At 48.3% G+C, this 20,573-nt stretch overlaps 4 protein-coding genes across 4 annotated transcripts; 3 read left to right on the top strand and 1 right to left on the bottom strand.

Annotated features, from left to right (window-relative positions):
- The first annotated feature begins 788 nt into the window (after positions 1–788).
- NKAPD1 (NKAP domain containing 1) lies at positions 789–4,338 on the top strand. The gene is made up of 5 exons (XM_030964927.1): positions 789–948; positions 1,647–1,747; positions 2,040–2,195; positions 2,671–2,724; positions 3,129–4,338. The coding sequence occupies exons 1-5, from the start codon at positions 880–882 to the stop codon at positions 3,652–3,654; spliced, it is 906 nt and encodes a 301-aa protein (XP_030820787.1). The 5' UTR covers positions 789–879; the 3' UTR covers positions 3,655–4,338.
- Positions 4,339–4,995: 657 nt separating this feature from the next.
- Positions 4,996–9,426, top strand: SDHD (succinate dehydrogenase complex subunit D). The gene is made up of 4 exons (XM_030965013.1): positions 4,996–5,073; positions 6,261–6,368; positions 7,414–7,558; positions 8,777–9,426. The coding sequence occupies exons 1-4, from the start codon at positions 5,028–5,030 to the stop codon at positions 8,940–8,942; spliced, it is 465 nt and encodes a 154-aa protein (XP_030820873.1). The 5' UTR covers positions 4,996–5,027; the 3' UTR covers positions 8,943–9,426.
- A 636-nt stretch (positions 9,427–10,062) lies between these two features.
- IL18 (interleukin 18) lies at positions 10,063–14,742 on the bottom strand. Its single transcript, XM_030965012.1, has 6 exons — positions 14,025–14,742; positions 13,069–13,142; positions 12,435–12,443; positions 11,788–11,925; positions 10,946–11,091; positions 10,063–10,819 (listed from the first exon to the last, which is right to left on the bottom strand). Exons 2-6 carry the CDS (start codon positions 13,133–13,135, stop codon positions 10,574–10,576), a joined length of 606 nt encoding a protein of 201 aa, XP_030820872.1. The 5' UTR covers positions 13,136–13,142; positions 14,025–14,742; the 3' UTR covers positions 10,063–10,573.
- TEX12 (testis expressed 12) lies at positions 14,042–19,707 on the top strand. The gene is made up of 7 exons (XM_030964781.1): positions 14,042–14,060; positions 14,199–14,296; positions 14,542–14,741; positions 18,199–18,298; positions 18,792–18,897; positions 18,999–19,050; positions 19,311–19,707. Exons 1-7 carry the CDS (start codon positions 14,042–14,044, stop codon positions 19,453–19,455), a joined length of 720 nt encoding a protein of 239 aa, XP_030820641.1. The 3' UTR covers positions 19,456–19,707.
- The last annotated feature ends 866 nt before the right edge of the window (positions 19,708–20,573 follow it).

Below are 20,573 nucleotides of genomic sequence, written 5' to 3'. Positions count from 1 at the left end.
TTTGTGCAGAAGTGTCTTACAACAGCTTTGCTAAATGCTGCCTAAGAATATCCAGGATTACGGAAAACAATTAATTAAAAGGCAATTTAAAAAATAAATTATAAATAATACTCAAAATTGATTAAAACTATTTAAAATGTTATTAAAAATATTACTTAAATTTAAACCATTACTTAAAATTGAATTTAAGCCATTCCTTGAATTTGAATGATTACTTAAAATTGAATTTAAACCATTACTTAAATTTTATTAGTTAAGTAATTGATTCAAACTACTAACGAGTTCTATCGTTTCCAGCATTACCCAGCCACAGTCTTTCTGGCAATTTCTGCGTTAGTTTGGGGTAATTTTTTATCCAAAAAGAGCATTTCTTTCGAGCAGCCACCTGCTGTCCGGGGCCCAGGCGGTCCGAGCCACGGGGGGCAGCGCGGGGCTGGATCCGGTGCCGGGCCGGGGTGGTAGCGGGGTGGTACCGGGTCCGTTCGGGGCGGTACCGGGTCCGTTCGGGTCGGTCCGGGTCCGTTCGGGGCGGTACCGGGTCCGTTCGGGTCGGTCCGGGTCCGTTCGGGGCGGTCCGGGTCCGTTCGGGGCTGGTACCGGGTCCGTTCGGGGTGGTACCGGGTCCGTTCGGGGCGGTACCGGGTCCGTTCGGGGCGGTACCGGGTCCGTTCGGGCCGCCCGGAGCCCGCGGCCCTCAGGGCCCTCACGGCCATGGCGGCGCCGTTGCCCCGGAGACGGCGCCGGAAGCGGCGCGCGCGCGGCCCCGCGCGTTTCCGCGTCCCCCCGCCCGGCCCGGCCCGGCCCGGCCCGGCCCCGCCGCCACAAACAGCGCCAGCACCGGCACCGGCACCGAGCCCGGGCCGCGGCAGCGCCCGCAGCATGTCCCGCGTGCCCGTGGGGAAGGTGCTGCTGCGCAACGTCATCCGCCACACCGGAGCGCACAACAAGGTGAGGCCCGGGCCGCCCGCGCCCAGCGGGGCCTGCGGGGCCGCCGGGCTGCGCGGGGGACACCGTGAGGGACATCCCGGGCTGCAGGGACAGCGCCGGAGTGCGGGTACAGCCCCAGTGTGCGGGGACATGGCTGTGTACGGGACATCCCGGGCTGCGGGGACAGCCCGGCGGTGCCAGCCGGTGATGCGGGAACACCCCGGTGTGCAGGGAACCCTTTGTGCCCCGCAGAGCGGCAGCGTTGGGCAGAAAGCAAAGGAGTTTGGTAAATCCGCCACATCCTCAGGGTCACTTTTGGTTTAACGCCGTTCCGGTTTTCCCCGAGTTTCTGTTTCACCCGAATGTCTGTATTTACTTTAAAAGTAACAAATCGCTAATGGGTTTTGTTGTGTTTTATTTGTTGCCCTCTGTATGTGCTTTTAATTGCATGAAACAATTTGAGCTTTGTGTGCACAGGCAGGATTTTAGTGCAAGGTTAAGCAACTCCATTAAGTTTAGCAGACTGTTTCATGAATCATAATTCAGCAGGTCTAACCAGCACCAGGAATTTCTCTTTGGGATACAGATATGTGTAAATAATCCTTTGTTTGGGGATGGTAGGAAAGGCTGTGAGTTTCCTTACCAGGAGTGTTGAGGTGGGTGCTGCATGACTGAATTTCCTCTGATGTTCAACTCATTTCTCTTCCTGTGACTTTCAGCTTCAGGAAGAGACAGAAATGTGGAAAATAAGGGAGTGGGAGAAGCAGACAGAAGAGACTTACTGGAAAAGGCAGAGCAGAATGCTGTCAGACACCTCCAGGTGAGATACACCACAGAAATACTGATTTTCTCCTTAACGACTCCATGGAAAGAGGTCAAGCCTCAGCTTAAGCCTGATCTCAGTGTGTTGGTTGAGATGTGACACGTTGGAGGTGCTGGGTGAATGAGGGGGTGAGTGAGGGGGTGAGTGAGGGGTTTCTGGGGCTCTGGGAGGTGTTCCCCACCTGAGTGAGGGGTTTCTGGGGCTCTGGGAGGTGTTCCCCACCTGAGTGAGGGGTTTCTGGGGCTCTGGGAGGTGTTCCCCACCTGAAGGAGCCGTTCCCTCTCCGCAGCAGCCGCATGCGCAGCGATGGCTTCGACGAGGAGGGGCACAGGGCAGACTGGAAACCCAGGAACCCACAGCTCCTTGACCTGGTGGAAGATGATCTCCTCAGGGCCAGATCCTGGAATAAAAAGCTGTATGAATGTGAAGCCAACATGCCAGACAGGTCTGTGGGGGAATTCTGTGTTCTGGGGTTGTAATTAAAACATGTTTTTGGAGCCCTGTACCAAAAAATGACACGTTTCTGTTTGGTGTGTGCTGTGATGAAATAGAGCTTCAGCTCATTTTGAGAATGAATAACGTGTACAGACTTCTGCCATGTCACAGAATAACCAATTTGAGCTCATCTGTGGAGTTTCTAAGACACACTAAGCACCAAAAGCCCAGCCCTAAACTTAATATTTATTACTCTACCCAAGAAGCTTAAAAAAATCTCAAGAAACACAAGTCCAGGGTTGGATTTAAAGAAATCAGAGTTGTGGTTTGAGAACATAAGGTGTATTTCAATAGCACCAACCAAATCAGTCCTGTTTCCTTCCTGTCCAAACTTAGATTCATTCTGTGGCTCTGCCTTTTCAGAATTGCATTTTTATTCTCAAACACGTTGTCTGTTTTTAATGGATGGTTCTGCTTTCTTACAGATGGGGGCACAGTGGATACAAAGAGTTGTACCCTGAAGAATTTGACACAGACAGGTAAGGCAGACACCCTTACTGATGGATCCAGAATCTGCCTTCTGACAAGTTCTGCAGGGAATTTTACAAACTGAGTTTTGAATTTTGAATAGAGATCATCCTGAATGCGAAGCCTTACTGTTAAAAAACTCAAATCCATTAACGTGGTGTGAGTCTTCAGAGAATCTTTTGTAGTAATTAAGATATTCAGGTTTAGCTGGAGTTACCAAAATCGATGAGTCTGGGAGGTAAATAAATTCTTGTAGTATCCTGGAGAGTGGAAAAGCAAGATTTTAAGACAGAATTAATTATTTTTTAACCTACACCTAGCAGAATCATCAATATTTTTCAGGCTTACAGATTGGATATAAATGAGTTTCATCACTCAGTGGCTTCCAGTTCACCTCCTCCTGTTCTTTTTCCAGTGATCAGCAGGAAGGAGATGAGCAAAATGCTGTCAATGGGAAGAAGAGATCCCACCTGGGGAAACAAACAGCCCGTGAGTCCCACAAAAGGAAAAAAACCAAGAAATCCCACAAGAAGAAGCAAAAAAAACGCTCACACAAAAAGAGGAAGAAAAAGAAAAAGGAGCAGGAGAGAAGTTCCACAGATTCCTCCCGGGGGGAGAGCGAGGGCTCAGCAGAGGAGACTCCGAGTGCCCGGAAAGGAAAACACAAGCGCAAGAAAAAGCCCAGGAAAGTGCCTGCCAAGGAACCTACCTCTTCTTCTGGGCAGGAGAGTGACTTTTGCCATGCAAGCAGCTCCAGCACCAGCAGCTCTGAGGACACTGAATCCGAGGGGAAGAAGGAGAAGCGGCCCCCACGGAAGAGGAAGAAGCGGCACAGCTCCGTGCCCGAGAGGCCGAGCGAGGTGCCCGAGAAGAGGAGCAAGAGGAAGAACTGGAAGGTGGCGGGGGATGAGAAATCTGAGGACAGCTCTGATGAGGACTGAGGGGTCTGGGTGCAGCTCAGAGCAGGAGGGGAGGGCAGAGGCAGCTCTGTGTCGCTCAGCACTGCTCCAACACTGGTTTACACACACGCTGCCAGCCCACAGGGAGCAGCCTCGGGCTCGCCAGGCAGCACTGCAGGACAGCACCTACCTGGCCCACAGGTGGGCTCATCCTGCCAGCTTGGCTGTGATCAGGTTGTTTTGTTTCTTAAATTATGTTTGAACAGATTGCTCTTTGGCTCACCAAAACAATGGCCAGCAGGAGAGAGGACAGGCTGGTAAATCAAGTTGGTAACAGGAAATGTCACTGTAACCCCCATGGTAGTTTTGTCTTCCCATCCTCCACCAAAAGCAGAGCTGTGGGGGCATGCACAGGGTCAGCTGGACACGGAGGGGAGCTGAGGGAATATTCCCATTCCAGCTGGAGGGCAGTGACTTCTTCTCTAATGGTGAAAAAAGCCAGCAGTTTGTTTGGTTTAGACTCCTGTCCAGAGCCTGCCATGGGCTGGCCACTGTGTCCACCTCCCTTCCTCCTCTGTGGGGATGCTGAAAGCATTTGTGCTGACACAGAGGCCTTGGTGGGTGTTGTGTCCTGTCTCTGCTCTGCCCAGTGTGTTACTGGAGAAACTGGTACCAGGCCGTTCTCCCTGCAGCGAACAGCCAAGCCTTTTAATAAAATAAATAAATCCAGATGTGTTTGATGCTTTAGTCATTGTTCTGGAGCAAAGCCCGGGGACAGAGCACAGGCCTGCGAGTCTGGGTGGTGCCTGTGTTCTCCCTGTGCTGTTTGTTTCTGCTTCACCACACTTGCAGGAGATGAAATCAGGGCACTTGGGGGATGTGTGGGGTGATTGTTGTGTCCTGGACAAGCACAAAATAGTGCCAGCAGCCCTAAATCCTCATTCCAAGCCCCGATTGCTGTTCCTTTTTTCCCTTCAAGTGGAAAGAAAAACGGGATATTCACGGAGGTCTTTCTGGTGTGTACCAAGGTTTTGCAGTAGTGAACACACCTGGGTCTGCTGCGGGTGTTGCGGGGTTTAAGACAGAATTATAGAATTACAGAATGGTGGAAGGGAATTTAGAGATACTCCAGTTCCCTGAGCACCACACCTTCCACCAGGATGCTCCAGCCTGTCCTTGGGCGCTTCCAGGGATGGGGCAGCCACAGCTCCTCTGGGCAGCTGTGCCAGGGCCTGCCCGCCCTCACAGCGGAGGGTTCCTCCCCAAAATCCCACCACCGCCGCCTCTGGCGTTCGCATCCTGCCCGCGGAGCTCCGCGGCGGCCGCTCCGGGCCGTGCGGGTGCCCCGGAGGCGGAAGCGGCTGCGGAAGCTCGGGCGCGGTTCCGTGTCCGGGCGCGGTGCCCTTGGAGCGGACATGGCGCTGGCGCTGCTGCGGCCGCGGCCCCGCGGGGCCGCCCTGGGTCAGTGAGGCCGGGACAGCGAGGCGGGGAGCGGGGCTCCGGAGGGAGCGGGAGTCCGGGGGGAGCGGGGCTCCGGAGGGTGCGGGGCTCCGGAGGGTGCGGGATCCCGGAGGGAGCGGGAATCCGGAGGGAGCGGGGCCCCGGAGGGAGCGGGGCCCCGGAGGGTGCGGGACCCCGGAGGGAGCGGGGCTCCGGAGGGAGCGGGAGTCCGGGGGGAGCGGGGCTCCGGAGGGAGCGGGGCTCCGGAGGGAGCGGGAATCCGGGGGGAGCGGGGCTCCGGAGGGAGCGGGGCTCCGGGGGGAGCGGGGCTCCGGAGGGAGCGGGGCTCCGGAGGGAGCGGAGACTCCGGAGGGAGCGGGGCTCCGGAGGGAGCGGGAATCCGGGGAAAGCGGGGCTCCGGAGGGAGCGGGGCTCCGGAGGGAGCGGGAATCCGGGGAAAGCGGGGCTCCGGAGGGAGCGGGGCTCCGGAGGGAGCGGGAATCCGGGGGGAGCGGGGCTCCGGAGGGAGCGGGAGTCCGGAGGGAGCGGAGACTCCGGAGGGAGCGGGGCTCCGGAGGGAGCGGGAATCCGGGGAAAGCGGGGCTCCGGAGGGAGCGGGACCCCGGGGGAGCGGGGCTCCGGAGGGTGCGGGATCCCGGAGGGAGCGGGACCCCGGGGGGAGCGGGGCTCCGGAGGGAGCGGGGCTCCGGAGGGTGCGGGACCCCGCGGGGAGCGGGGCTCCGGAGGGTGCGGGACCCCGGAGGGTGCGGGAATCCGGAGGGTGCGGGACCCCGGGGGAGCGGGGCTCCGGAGGGAGCGGGGCTCCGGAGGGAGCGGGGCCCCGGAGGGTGGGACGGGGGAGCGGGGCTCCGGAGGGTGCGGACCCGGGGGTGCGGGGCTCCGGAGGGGGAGCGGGACCCCGGAGGGCGGGCCCGGGAGCGGGGCTCCGGAGGGGGGGGGAGCGGGGCCCGGGGAGCGGGATCCCGGAGGGAGCGGGACCCCGGGGGGGGGCTCCGGAGGGAGCGGGCTCCGGAGGGTGCGGGACCCCGGGGGAGCGGGGTCGGAGGGAGCGGCTCGAGCGGCGGGGGGCCGGGCGAGGGTGGGGACCGGGGGGCGGCGCCGGAGGGTGCGGAGGGTGCGGGATCCCGGAGGGAGCGGGTCCCCGGAGGGTGCGGGGTTCTCACGCCTTGCCACCGTTGTCCCCGCAGCTCTGCTGGGCTCGGCCCTGCTCCGCCGCCCGCCCGGCGCTTCCGGTGCCGCCGCCGCCCGCTGCGCTCCGGCCCGCGACAGCCACGGCCCGCCCCGCCAGGGACACGGTACGGCCCTGTCTGTGTGTTGTCTGTCTGTCTGTCCGTGCTGGTGTGCGGGGGTCTCGTTTTCCCGGGATCAGGACCCCTTTTCCCATCCCTGGAGCTGCTGAATCTGAGCGCTCGGGTCTAGCTCAAGGCATCCTGCCCATGGCAGGCATTGGGGTTAGATGATCCTTAAGGTCTATTCCAACTTCTGAATACTCTGTGATTTTGTCAAGAAAGGGCTGTAAAGGACCAGATTTTGGCTACTTTGGGTCCTTCAAGGCACCATCAGCAGTGCAGGGAGCAGAGGTGACAGAGGTAGTACCTGATGGCCATACAGGGACTTAAAAACAAGATGAACTTTAAGGTCCCTCCCATCCCAAACCAGGCTGAGTCTATAATTTTTTGAGCCACTCTAGGAGGTTTTAAGTGGCAGCTGTAACCAAGAACAGAAGAGATTTACACATGGTGTAGTGGTTTTCTTGCTGTCCTGTTGGGTGATGTACCATTATGGGTGTTACCAGCGAAGGAAAAAATAATCCTAAATGCCCACTGATTTAAGGGAAAAATTGTGAAATGCTGAGCGTTGTTAGATAGGGCAGTAACTGTGCAGAGATGTTATTTGTGATAAATAATGGTGCAGTTGTGGTGCCTCAGGCTGTGAGGAGTGTGGGTACCCTCCCCTTCAGCAGCACTGTTACCAGTTAATAGCACTTCAGTTTGCACTTTGCCCAAGTCCAAACTTCAGATCCTTTGCTTTCCTTGTCTTGTCACTTTCTAAATTTCTTTTCTCCATGCCAAAACAAAGGAAACCATTTACATTTTGGTTTAGGTGCATGGATATCTGTGTGTTAGTTGAGCACTTTGGGGCTGTTGCATTGATAATTTCACAGAGTCAGTTCTTGATGGTCTCAGCCTGGGCTGGTGCTCCCGTTGTGTTCCCAAGCATTGCTCAAGCAGGGTTTTGGTTTGCAAACTCTCCAGATGTCAAAGCCATCCAAGCCAGCCATCCAAGGGCTGCAGAGCCCTTGGCAGAGGGGCTTTTTCCTGAGGATGTCTCTCCTTGCAGGCGGTTCCAAGGCTGCATCTCTGCACTGGACAGGGGAGCGAGCTGTCAGTGTGCTGCTGCTGGGGCTGCTCCCCGCAGCCTACCTGTGCCCTGGACCAGCTGTGGACTATTCCCTGGCTGCAGCCCTCACCCTGCACGGCCACTGGTAAGCACAGCAGGGCTCAGCTCCCAGCACAGCAGCTTTGGTGCCTCCAAACCTCATCCTGGGCTAGTGTAAAGCAAGGGAAAAGTCCTTGGTCTCCACGTTCGGTGGCAGGAATGGTCGTACTTTGGTCTTCCTTTCTGTCACTGTTCTCTCAGTCAGAAAGAGAATCCATAAAAGCTCTGTAGTATCTCAACCTTAAGAGCACTTCCTTGCCCCTGGAAGTGTAGAATCCTGGATGTTTTTAGCCCATGGAAGAACCAGTGTTGTGTGAACAGAGGGAACAGAAAGAGGACAGATTTGTATAAAAATAATATAAAAATATTCTGCCTCTAATGCTCTGTGCACTGGCTTTGTACATCTCAGTGGTCATCTCATCCATCTCAGGGGTTCTGCATAATAAAGAGCTCACAGCAGATATTCCACTAAGGAGACCTGGATGATTATTTCCTTTATTCCTGGATGGATGTTTGCTCAGTGTAGTTCTGCTGTGATCCTTAATGAGAGCAGGGACAGGGCTAATTAGGAGTGGATCGAGCTACGTGTTTGGCCAGGCTGGCAGCACCCACCTTCCTCATGTGATCCTGGTTTGGGAGTTCCTTACCACAAGGATAAAACAGATTTTTGTGGTACTTTGGGCGTGCCAGGTTTTCTTAAACATCAGTTTTGCCCTTAGGAATTTGTGCCAGGGATTCTTGCACTTTCCTTGCTCTGACTGGGAGCTTTTTCCCAAAACAAGCATCCCGTGTCTCGTGTTGCTGGATAGTTCAAATCTGGACAGGAGTTCACTTCCAGATGTAGAAAAAACTGAAAATGTGCTAATTTCTTTGGTTGCCACTCTTCTAATCTAAATGAGTACCCAGGAGTGTTCTGTGTCTTTGTGGCAATGACTGGTCCCAGATATTTCCTTGCTTTTCCTCTTTTCCAGTCCTTGGAAGTCAGATAAGAAGGCAGATTCCAAGGATTCTGTTTGGAGAGCTGTGGTCAGCACTTGTTTTCCTCAAGAAAACTCTGAGCCAATCTGTGTATTTTCAATAGAATCTGGAATGTTTTGTTTTGTTTTTGAAATAGATTTTTCCTCTTTCTGTGTGGGAGCTGAGCATTCTTCAGGAAAGGCTGATGGCGGCAGGGGAAAAAAGCCAGTTGGCAGAACGGGGGACACAAAGAGGATGGATTTCAGTGAGTGAACTTTGCTGATTTGAGCTTTTTTCTCTTGTTTAGGGGTCTGGGCCAGGTAATTACTGATTATGTGCACGGAGATGTCCCCATTAAAGTGGCCAACACGGGGCTGTACATCCTGTCTGCCCTGACCTTCGCTGGCCTCTGCCACTTCAACTACCACGACGTGGGCATCTGCAAGGCTGTGGCCATGCTCTGGAGCCTCTGAGGAGCCCCAGCCCCGCCACACACGATTGTCCTCTGCTGCCTCTGCTTCATCAGCTTGTGAGCAACATCCTGCACCACAAAGGAACAGCCAAGGGTCCCCAGTGAGCCTGCAGGGGGCTCAGAGCTAGTTTAGAATATATAGAGGAAAAACAGGTTTAAATACAGATTGATCTGGAAGATGTCCAGTGAGATGAGTGGATTCAAGCTGCGCTGTAAATTGGGATGGATGAATGAATTACGTCAGTGGCAGATTTGCATAGCTGAAGGGAAGTCCCCTTGTAATACCAGCTTTAATGAGTGTTTTTCTAACTGTTGGTTGGTTTCTGTGTTCTGTAAAACAAGCTTGGCTTGTGGAAAACTGAACTGCTTCTTCTGACATCAATGTGTAAGGCAGACCCTGTAACTCTTTGGACCCTGGAAGCTGATGTAGAAAAGGGAATACTTTTTTTCTTAATCCATGCAGTAAAGAATTTACAGAAATTTTGTGTGTGCTTCTGAACCATTTTTACTGCTTTTGGGTTGCCTAAAATGTTTTCTCTGTTGATAGGTCTGCTCTGCCTTACTTCATAAAATGAAGAATGTTTGTATGAATTAATACTTAGAGGTGACTTAGACTTGAATTAACACAAGGATAATTAATGTCCCTTAGAAAACACAGCAAGAATAAAAATATTTATGCAGATTGATTTTAGGAACATTTGACTTTCAAGGTTTTTATATTCATCTGCAACACTTTTTTGAGGTATATTTTCTAAATACTCCGGTCTGTATTGTCCTGTGTGACAGAAAATGAAGAGGAGGCTGAGGGAATGTTCTGTTCTTTAAGGGATTTTTTAGGGGGGAACTGAGGGTTTGAACTTTCTGCTTTATCCTGTCTGACTTTCACAGTGCTGAGGAGTGGAAGACTCTTTCCACACTTATGGTACTTTTGTGGCACTATTAATAGTGAGAGGAAGAGAATTTGTGTTACCATCTGTGCCTCTGCAATGAACAGAACGACCACGTCACTGTTTGGATTCTACAAGACTTTGAGGCTTTTTTTCTTTTTAATGTGGGTTGGAAATTTTATTTATTAGCAAAAGCAGGTAGCTGGCCAATTTTTTGATGGTGTTGTGGTCAGAATGGAGCTGTGGTCTGGTTTAAATGCCAGCATGTGTTACTTTAGTGCCAGGAGGAGGAGCAGGCAGATGGTGAGTCATGGGGAAGTCCCTGTGGGCAAGCTGAGGGTCTCTCATGGAAGCGTCTGAGGTTTCCTCACACAGGATGCAGCTGGATGTGCTGTTTAAGCTGCTTGGGTGAGGAATTAATTGTCTGAGAGGTTTGGCAATGTAGAAGTCCAAACCTAATGCAAAAGCTGTTGGGTTGACATTAAAGATTTTAGGGATTTAGGCATTAAAGATTTTAGGGATCAAATTCTGCAGGTCTGCACTGACATTATTGTTTCTTCAGTGTGTAGTTATCTTCTGTCTGACTGGAAAACATGCCTGGCCTTTTGCCAAAAACTTGCATTTATTTTTTTTAACGACTACTGACAGTAGTTAAAACATAAAACTGACTTGTTTACGATAAAGAAAGACTAAGGTTTTTTTTCTATAAAAAAACAAACTATTTTAAAACTGTTGAAGTGTTCCATCATAGGCTGTGATTTTCATTCTGACTGAACTTACATAAACTCATCTTCATGGTTTCATCCACTTCATCTTCTGACAGTTTCTTAAGGATTAATTTTCTCAAGTACCCTTCTTCCTCAAAGGCCAAGAACATTCCTCGTTCCATGGAGTATTCAAACTTAAATGCTTGGGAGCAGCAAGATGTAAATGTCTTTTTGAAAAAGATGATGTTGCTTTCACCAGGAAGTTCTTTGGGAACTTCTCCTTCCTGAGGAAGGAAAAATGGAGCAGGTTAATCCCAGCACAAGCCATGACCAATTTTATTCCAGCTCTGAATAAAATTAATTCTGCCTGTTGGATTTGTACAGATGAGGAGAGGGAAGCAGATCCTTACCTTGAACCTGACGATCACTTTTCCACATTCCCTCTCACAGCACATGTAATAACTCTTGTTTTCCACTTGGACACTGAAGGCCACGGGCAGCCCAGCTAAGGGCGTGGTGGTTTTGTAGCAGTGAATGCTGAAATGCATCCCTTTGCCTGGAAATAAATGGGTTCTTGTTGATAACCTGCTCCAAGGGAGCTGCAACAACTGCATCCACTTGTGCTTTACCATTCCCCTGGCAGCTCTGGCTTTTCCTGAAAAACTTGAATTTTTATGGCTTCTGGTTATGCTTTATGCAATCAGGCAATAACCAGGGTGCACCAAGGTCACCAGGCAGGAACTGAGACTGGCATGTGGAAGTGGCTATCTGTAAATCAGAGCATGGCTGGATACACGTGATACAGAAATAAATATGGGCAATAAATAGAGTTGTAAATAAATTGCTGAAGAACCCCAAGAAGTCAAAGCCAAAACTGTAAGTTTATAGCTAGTATTATTAGAAGAAAGACCTTTTAGTGCTAATACATTGTCTGAATTTTAAAGTGATTTTTTGTAATCCAGCATAAGAAAAAGGGGGAATTAAGAATTTTGTGATCAGAGCCAAGCAAAAATCTTAACAGCCCTTTTTCTGCATGTGATATCCTGCAGGCTTTGGTCTAACCCAGAAACCTCATCCATCACCAATGCCCAAGACACAAAATTTCACTCTCAGCTTAGTTTTCTTCTTGCAAATGAAGTTTTAAGTCATTACTCTCAGTCCCATCACTGAGTGGATGATCACAAAGAACAAAACCACCTGCAGGACAAAGCAGCAAGGCAGTGGGGATGGTTTCTGCTTGTTTGGAAATTACCAGATTGCATCTCCTGGTCTGTCACGTCCTCAAAGGCTGCCACGTTCAGGTCGGGGCGCACCACCAGCAGCTGGCTGTTCACGTTCCTCAGCACTCGGTGCAAAGTCTTTTCCTTGCACAGGGCATCACACTCCAGCTCTGCAGGAATAATCAAGCAAAATTCTGCATATTTCAGCTGTTGTCTCCTCACATCTTGACAGTTAATCCTGGCATTATGGATGTCACGTGAAAGGAGTTCTGGGAATGACATCAAACTCATCATCTTTTACACCTCTGCTTGAAGCAGATTTCCAGAATCCAAAGTTTAGCTATATAAGCAGAGATTTATTTATAACAGAAATTCATTTATATAGAATTATTTATTTACAGATATTTTATTTATAAGGAAAGCTGCTGTGTTTGTTAATGAGAATTCAGAAGCATCAGTTCTCTTTTGCCCAACAATTAAAAGTGCATTGAAAGGTGCTGTCAGGGAAGCCACCACCCTTTGTCTTAAGAGGAATTAAAGCAACATCAGCATCACAAGTGATGAGCTGTAGCTCTGTTTTTTTTATTTTTGCAGCCACTCTCAGTGTGAAACTTGTCCTCTCTGGATTAGTAGGTATGAAATGAGTAACAAAGTCATAAAAGATGAGTTCTCAGCTTACCATCGTCGTCTTGGTTCCAAGTGAGCAGTGAAAAAAAGGAAAGAAAAACAACATTAAGCTCTGCCCCCACAAAAGAAGTCACTTTGTGCCCAGGCAGCCACCTACACATTCCCACAGCCCAGTGCCACCAAGGCTGAGCTGCTCACAACAGACAGGATTTATCTGTCAGCAAAACAAATGAAAACCCAGTCATTTGAGAACTGAGTCACCACCAAACCAGAGGTATGCAAAATGCTTTTTTAGGGTTATTTAAGGGTGAGGAGGTCACTCTAAGCCTAAAACTGAGGAATAATTGCATGCAAATTTTTGGTTTTATCAGTGCCTTCAAGTGAACAAAAAGACTAGAAGAACTCGTTCCAAATTGCTTTTAAAGAAGAAACTGTTTTCTAGCTGACTTTTACACAAGATCGGAAATTACTCACTCACTCCAGGTCCACACCCCAGTATTCCAACAGTTCTGAATGTCCTTTCCCAGAGCTTTTTGTAGAAGCACCAAGTATTCCCCTGACTCAGCTACTTGGCTAGCAACACTTAAAACTGAAGCTTATGGGGGAAATTAAGTGAAATCAGACTGACAAAGGAATTGTGTTAAATCAGTATTCAAACAGAAAAGGTTATTAAATGCTCTAATTACCTTCAAAATAGAGGCAGAAATTTTTTCCAAGTTCTACTGCATGCACCAGAATCTCTTCAGCACTCATCTTCACCCTGCCCACAGCACAGGGAGAGGAATCAGAGTTAAGCTTGATGCCTCTTACCCCATAAAGGGATAAAAGCTCAGTCTGCACACGCTGATCTCACCAGGTTCCCCCAAGAAAAGCATGAGCTTCCAAAATACCCCAAAGTTAGAACCCATTTCTGACTGCCCCTAGAAAGGACATCTCTTGCAGTAAAGATAATAAATGTCTTAAAACCAGGTGAACAATGGGGAGATCTGGCTCTTGCACGGGGATTTGATTGTGCAATCAAAATACCCAGCTGACTCCAAAGCTTTTTCACCAGATGAAAATGACCTTTTATACAAAAAGTGAGCAATATAAAGATAAGTAAACACGCACACCCAGAGGGATTAGGGTGGGAATCACTGCAGTTTTCTTTGTTCCTGTAGCAAAGCACTTTAATTAATGTATTTGAGAGTGATTTTTTTTCTCTTTGTATTTCACATGGGTTTTATGTAATTGTAGCTGTGCAGAAAAGACAGCAGGCTCCCAGCAGAATCTTTTTGTTTGCAAACATGCACATTCACACCTTGGAAACGAGATACCACAACATCCAACCTTGCACGTCTCATTCTTAGCACATTAACCTCAAAACCTTCTGTTATTCTAAAACCCAGAGGCAAGCAGAGGCAGAGGAATAAAGGAAAAAGTGGCCCTTGGTTTAATGGGTAAAATAAAACGACTGTGCTTCTTCCCTTGATCATAGAATCAAAAACGTTGGAAAAGACCTCCAGGATCATAAAACCCAACCCTGAGTAACAAAAGATGATTACTTAGACCTTTTGCCGAGGACTGTTTTCAGACCTTTTACCCTTTGAAAGGAACGGCAGGAGCTGGAAGGAGTTCCTGACTCGGTCGTGGAATGACTCACCCCGGGAAGCCGCAGGGATGCGGGGCGGGAGCAGAGGTGGCTCTCGGTGGTCCTTTCTGGCTCTTCGGGGGTCCTTTCTGGCTCTTCGGGGGTCCTTTCTGGCTCCGGGTGGTCCTTTCTGGCTCCCGGGGGTCCTTTCTGGCTCCCGGGGGTCCTTTTTGTCTCTTCGGGAAGTGCAGCAGAGCGACGGGAGCCGGGAGGAGGGCAGGGTGCACGGGCGGCGGCTCTCGGCGGTTCTTTCTGGTTCTTCGGGACCTGCAGCAGAGCGCAGGGTGAGGGGGTGGGAGCAGAGGTGGCCCCTGGGGATCCTTTCTGGTTCTTGGTGGCCCTTTCTGGCTCTCGGTGGCCCTTTCTGGCGCTGGGTCGCCCGTTCTGGCTCCTCGGGGGTCCTTTCTGTCTCCGGGGAGCTGCAGCCGGGCGATGAGAGTCAGGAGAAGCGCAGGGTGGAGGGAGGGAGCAGAGGTGGCTCTCGGTGGCCCGTTCTGGCTCTCGGTGGCCCTTTCTGTCTCCTGGGCAGCTGCAGCCGGGCGATGGGAGCCGGGAGAAGCGCAGCTGCGGAGCTGCCGGGTCAGGATCGGAGCGGTGCCAAGGCCACCCCGGGTCAGTGCCCGCCGCCGCCGGGGATGCCCCAGCCGGAGGGAAGCCGGCGCTGCCGGAGCGCTGCCGGGAGGGGTTTTATAGCGGCTGGGGCGGCCGAAATCGGGACGTTTTCCCAAGGTCTGTGCCTACGTCCGCATTTCTCGCACGACATTTCCCCTCCTCGCTGCAGGAGCCAGCGCCTTATGCAAATCTGGGGTTCCGAGGGTGGCTTTGTGGGGCTCGCTCGGTGTCGCGCTGATGTCAGCGGGCTCGTCCTGTTGCTCCAGCGTCCTGCGTGCCCGCGGCAGCCCGGCTTGCCTCGCCGGCTCCCTGTCTGTCGGAAAAGCCGCTTTGGGATGGAATCCCGGCGCTGCTGGTCCTCCACTGCTGGTGGCAGCAGTGCCCAGGAATGCCGGCCTGGGCGCGGAAATCTCCCGAGTGCAGGAGCGGCTGCATGGGAGGAGTTCATGGACGGGGAGAACGCCCCGCTCGCATCCCGCTGCCTATGGGAAGGAACGCTGGAGCTGCAGCGATGGGACGGGCCCTAAAAACCCGGGCAGCCAGCTTGGGAACGAATTATTGCCCAATGTCTTGGTTTACGGCAAATTTCCCGCAGCCTTTGGGGAGGAACGCTGGAGCTGCAGCGATGGGACAGGCCCTAAAAACCCGGGCAGCCAGCTTGGGAACGAATTATTGCCCAATGTCTTGGTTTAGGGCAAATTTGGCACAAAACCTCTAAAGGGGTTTTCTCTATAAAGCAAATTTAAGTGGCCTTTCTTCTACTAGGTTTGGAATAAAAGATTTCTTTGAAGAAAAGTGGAAAAAACCTGTTTATTTCACAGGCAAAGCGTTCACTAGCACATAAAATGAGCAATATTAAACAATAAAACTTGCTGCTCCAAAAGAGATGACAAACTCATAAAAGTCCCCTCCGTGGGCTGTAGCTTGGCTCACTCAGTCTCTTATCAGTCTCTTATCAGTCCCCCTGGTGCTGGAAATGCTGCGGCCCAGGCCCAGCCTGGTGGGCTATAGGTGCTCTTCTGGATGTTCAATCCAGAGCAGGTTTAAATATGTCTAAAGAAAAAGAAAAACCACATTCCATGGAAATCCTCTTCCTCAGCTGGCTAAAAAACTAACTAAAAACAAAGGAGAGCTCTGTCCTGCTGTCTGTCCATGCTGCAGACAGCACAGTCCAGGAGCTGGAATGTGGACGAGTGCAATTTCTGAAAATAAACTCTGCGCTTCTTGTCTCCCCTCTCTGCTCTCAAAACCAGCCTTAAAGGTGCAAAACTTATTTCTGGGCTAAACAGAGAACTGGGGATACGAGCACCACAAAGTCCCCCCAGTTTGTTACATCTCCATGCCTGGATTTGCTGTTTCTGTGGCTGGTCACAATTTAGGGCACTCATCCCTGCAGCTTGGGGGGAAATTGAAGAGCCCCAACTTGTGAGGGTTGTAAAAACACCCTCACAAAATGCCCACATCAAACCCAAACCCAAGTTCCCAGGACATTCTCTCAGCTGCTCACATGCCTTTTACTGCTCCTGGAGGCAAAAAAAACCAAAACAAAACAACAAACCAAAAAACAACAAAGATCACAGGGATGCGTTAATATCTGTATGATAAACATGAGGAGGTGGTTTTGAGGTTAAAAACTGCCTCTCTTACTAATAACCCTGGATTTTGGCTGGTTTAGCCAAAAACATTTTTCAAAAATTAATGCTGTACTACTAATTTATCATTTAAGTTTAAATATACATTCAGATAATTATTTATTTTGTATTAGCTGTTGGCACTGATATTTTTGGCCAATTGATATTCCATACAAAGCTATCAGGAAGAAGGACTTGGTCTTTCATGTCAGCCTTTGAGAACCTTAAAATTAAATTAGTTCACTGAACACATTGAATAAAAGGTATTTCCTTATCCTTTGTGCACATATTTGCATTTTTCAGGACCAGATCTAACTCACACAATGGCTTTTGTGGTACAGTTTAGACTTTTCATTTCTCCTGGAATTTAATATCTCCAATCTTAGAGGAACTGCAACTACTTTTAGAGTAATGGTTTCGATCATTTTGCTCAAGTTTTAAAGGAACTGAAACTCCAGTAAGAGTGAACTCTCTCCTCTTAGATAATTTACTTTTAAATGTTTTAATGTTACTTTTAGTCCTAGTTTTATTTGTAGACTATCATATCCATAAGAAAATGGAAATGAAAATTCAGATGTTTAATTTGTTTTACTCCAGGTGGTCTGGTAGTAAAAGCTATTACCATGACAAATGAAGTGAACATCTTAAGAATATTTTCCTAACATGTTCTGTCATATCTGTTTATTAATGTTTTGATAGTAATGCTAATAACATAATTATATATGAGATATCTGATAATTATATGAAGTGGGCTATGGCTGCTTATTAAAAGTTGTTTCTATTTTGAGGAAGTATTTAGTTCTTGTTCCTTCAGGAGTTTGATTTCTCATGCTGATATTTTAATTTCTTCTGTGGATGATGTATGTAAGATTCAGGTCCTTTCCTGTCTTCAAAAGAGAAAATAGAAAAAGAAAGAAAAGAAAAAAAAAAAAAAAAAAAAAACAAGTCAGAGGCAAACTTTACATAACTTTACATGCCATAACTTTAATATATCATACTCACATAATATAGCATAACATAAGTTCCCATCTTGCAATGATTTATTTAACTCCTGTGAACAAAGGTTCACATACAGCAGTGAAACACAGCCTCAGGAAATCTACAATTTTATTCTCCACTCAGGAGCTAGAGAGAGAAAATATGGTCTTGGTAGCCCTGTGTTGTGGTGGTGTTGCTCATTTTGGTGTTACTCATTTTAGTGTTACTCATTTTAGTGTTTTTATGCGTTTTTAGCTTTTACTCATTTTAGTGCTGTTTACTCATTTTAGCGTTTTTACTCATTTTTAGTGCCTGGTCGCTCCAATTGCGCTCATTTCTGGCTTGTTTCTTTGAGGCAGATCCATCGCGCGTGAGACGCATTCCAAGGATTTCGTTTAGAAGGTGAAATTTGACGGGAAATTTGACGAACCTCTCAAAGTTTTAATTAATCGAACGGCTCGGGCCGGAGCCGCTCCCTGGGCCCTCAGGGCGCGCCTCGGGCCGCTCCTGCCGCTGCCGAGGGTGGCACCGGGGTGCTGCCAGCCCTGAGGGGAACGAGTGTCCCTTGTGTCCCTTTTTTCCTGTCCCTTGTGCCCTTTCTTGCCCCTTGGATCTCTTGTTTCTCGTCCTTTGTCCCCTTTCCCTTGTCGCCACAGTCGCGGCCCCTCACGGCCATTGCCCGCCCGCCTGAAGGGGAAGCGGCGGGGCCGGGGCGTCCTGGGCGCCTCGGTGCCCTCAGGCTCTGGGGGCATCAGAAAGGTTTAAATCCCCTCGGATATCGAATTTAATTACCTCGGATATCGAATTAAATCCCCTAGGATATCGAATTTAGGCCGGCCCGGGACTCCCCGCCATTCCCCCGCCGTCTCCAGCCTTTGAGGCGCTGCCTCCCCCGTGGGAGGAGCGCCCTTTGAAGAAGAACCAGCTGCACGTTTTACAGGTTTTTATTTAAACATTCTTCCCAGCGTGACCTCTCAGCAAACACCTCGTGCTTTTCGTGAGGCAGCCATGGCGAGCAACTCGCAAAAAGCAGATAAAAATAGAAATAAAAGCAAAAAGATGGAGGTGAGTGGTGCTGTGTGAGGGAGGACCCCCCATCCCCTGTCCTCCTCTGGACTGAAGGAACAGACATCCACGGCACTTTAGGGACGTTTAGGGCAGCAGAAATTACTTTTTCAGTGTGAGGAAACTGCAGTTTCTATGAGGGCTTCAAGCCCAACAAAATTGGGTAAGCACTGGGATATATTTATGTAGAACTTCTTGAGAGCGAGATTCTGAAGTGCACCAGCTTTTACTGTGCTATATATACAACATATATCAGTATATAGATATAAATATGTGTGTATATATATATATGTAAATGTGTGTATATAGAGAGATCTCAATCTGGTACTTCCACCCACTCCCCAAGATGCTCATGATACTGTGAACCCACTTGCATTTTCTCCAAAAACATCCTCAAGGTCTTTTTAAACCTCTTCTTTCTCTCAGCTAAACTCCGTGCAAAGCTTGTTTTAAATCCCAGAACTGTATTTTTCTTAATGTGCTCTGTTGTTAGAATGAAGCTTCAGAAAATCCTCCGTTGCCTGACAAAACAGATTTGGCTCCTTCTGAGGATTCGCAGTCCCTTTTCAAGACTGAACCATTGGAAAAGATTTTAAATGGTGATGTAGTAAATATACTGGAAGTAAGTATGGAATGACCTAATTTCATCTTGAGAGTCATCCAAATGTTTAAATAAAATTATCTTTTTCTCTCTTAACAGAGATCAGCAAAGAAATTAATAACTTGCTATCAAAATACGCTGACACTATAAGGCAAGTTAACTTTGTGCTATTTGCACAGCAATTTTAAAATTCTCTAGATAAGATGGATGGGTGGCTGCAGTTTAGGGAAATTAACACTGAAAACTGTCAAGCAGATCTTGAAAGAAAAATGGTGGGTTTTATTACAACAGAGGATTAATTTGGTCAGAAACTGGATATTGATACATGACCCATTTTTAAGAAAAACATAAAAGTAGTGAGAAAGTTAATGGCATTAGCATTGATTTTAACCACAGATTTCTTCACTTCAGTGCAAGAATAGCGTTAGATTCTTCTTATGTCCAGGAACTTGATGAAATCCTAAAAGAAGCCAGGACCATAGAAAAGCACTTAAAGCAGAAAAGGGAGAAGCTGAAACAGAGATTCACTGTCATTGCCAATAGTCTGCAAAGCTAAATGGAGTTTGTTATAAAAATGCAGAGCCAAAGTTGTGTTTGTGTATGAAAATAAACTGTGATGAGTGTTGTGATGTCTGTTTCTTGTATAAATGTTTCTGTCAGTTCAGGAAACTTCCGACAAGTTAAGCAGCTACTTAGTGTTTAAATAGTGTAGTGGTAGTTAATAAAAGCCATTCTGAATACCTCTTTTAAATACTGTCATTCAAGGGATCGTCAAGACATTAAGCAATGTTAACCCATTAAACATAGCAAAAACCTATTTCTATGAAATATAGAAATTTATGATGTAAGTGGAAAATGACCTCAGATTATTTCATGTTAACCATTTTCTGGTTATGAGTTGTTTTTTTTTCCTTTCTACTTTAAAAAATTGGGTTTTTTTTTTGCTAAAATCTTAGTAGAATATACTTGCAATGTTATTTCCATTTGGCCGGAATGTAAACAGGCTGAAAAGATCAGCTTAGAAATAAGAGAGTTCTGTAAAGAACTTTGAGAAAGTATAAAGTCTTAATTTCAAATGCATTATAATACTGGTAATATGTGTTATATTTCAAGGCCATGTAGTTATAAAACATAATCAAAGCTTTGTTGTTGATGTCAATAAGTAAATAGATAATGTTAACATGATCTGGAATTACAGTGTTATTTTATTTGGCTTCATGAGTGTTGTTTGTTGATATTCAGTTTTTCTGAGAACACTGAGCTCTTTTTCTTTCTTGTCATTTTACTGTGTTAAAAAAATAAAAAAGATGAAACATGGAATGTACAAAGGATCACTTGTACAAAGTGTGGGGCTTTTGTAATAAAGAGAAGTGCTGGAACAAGATATATTTCCATCTCTCCCCCAGTAGTGTGCAGTGATTTCCTCTCTAAATCCTCTCAGACCTAATCCACCCTCCTTTCCCCCTTTCCTGAGCTCACAGCCAAACGTGCTACGTGTCACAGTGACACGATTTACAGCAAAGAATGAAAAGGAACTGGACATGTAGGGTGAGATTTAGATCCCTAAAGATGCAGATATGTCCTTAGCAGGATTTTCAAAGTGCCTAAGCATGGTGTAAGCGCCTTACCCGCTTAGGAATTTTGGAAAATCCCATAAGGTGCCTATCTGCATCT

The sequence above is a fragment of the Camarhynchus parvulus genome, chromosome 24, assembly GCF_901933205.1.
Source record: "Camarhynchus parvulus chromosome 24, STF_HiC, whole genome shotgun sequence".
Classification (NCBI taxonomy): Eukaryota; Metazoa; Chordata; class Aves; order Passeriformes; family Thraupidae; genus Camarhynchus; species Camarhynchus parvulus.
Note: the sequence above shows the minus strand (reverse complement) of the source record. Positions and strands in the feature narration are given on the sequence as shown.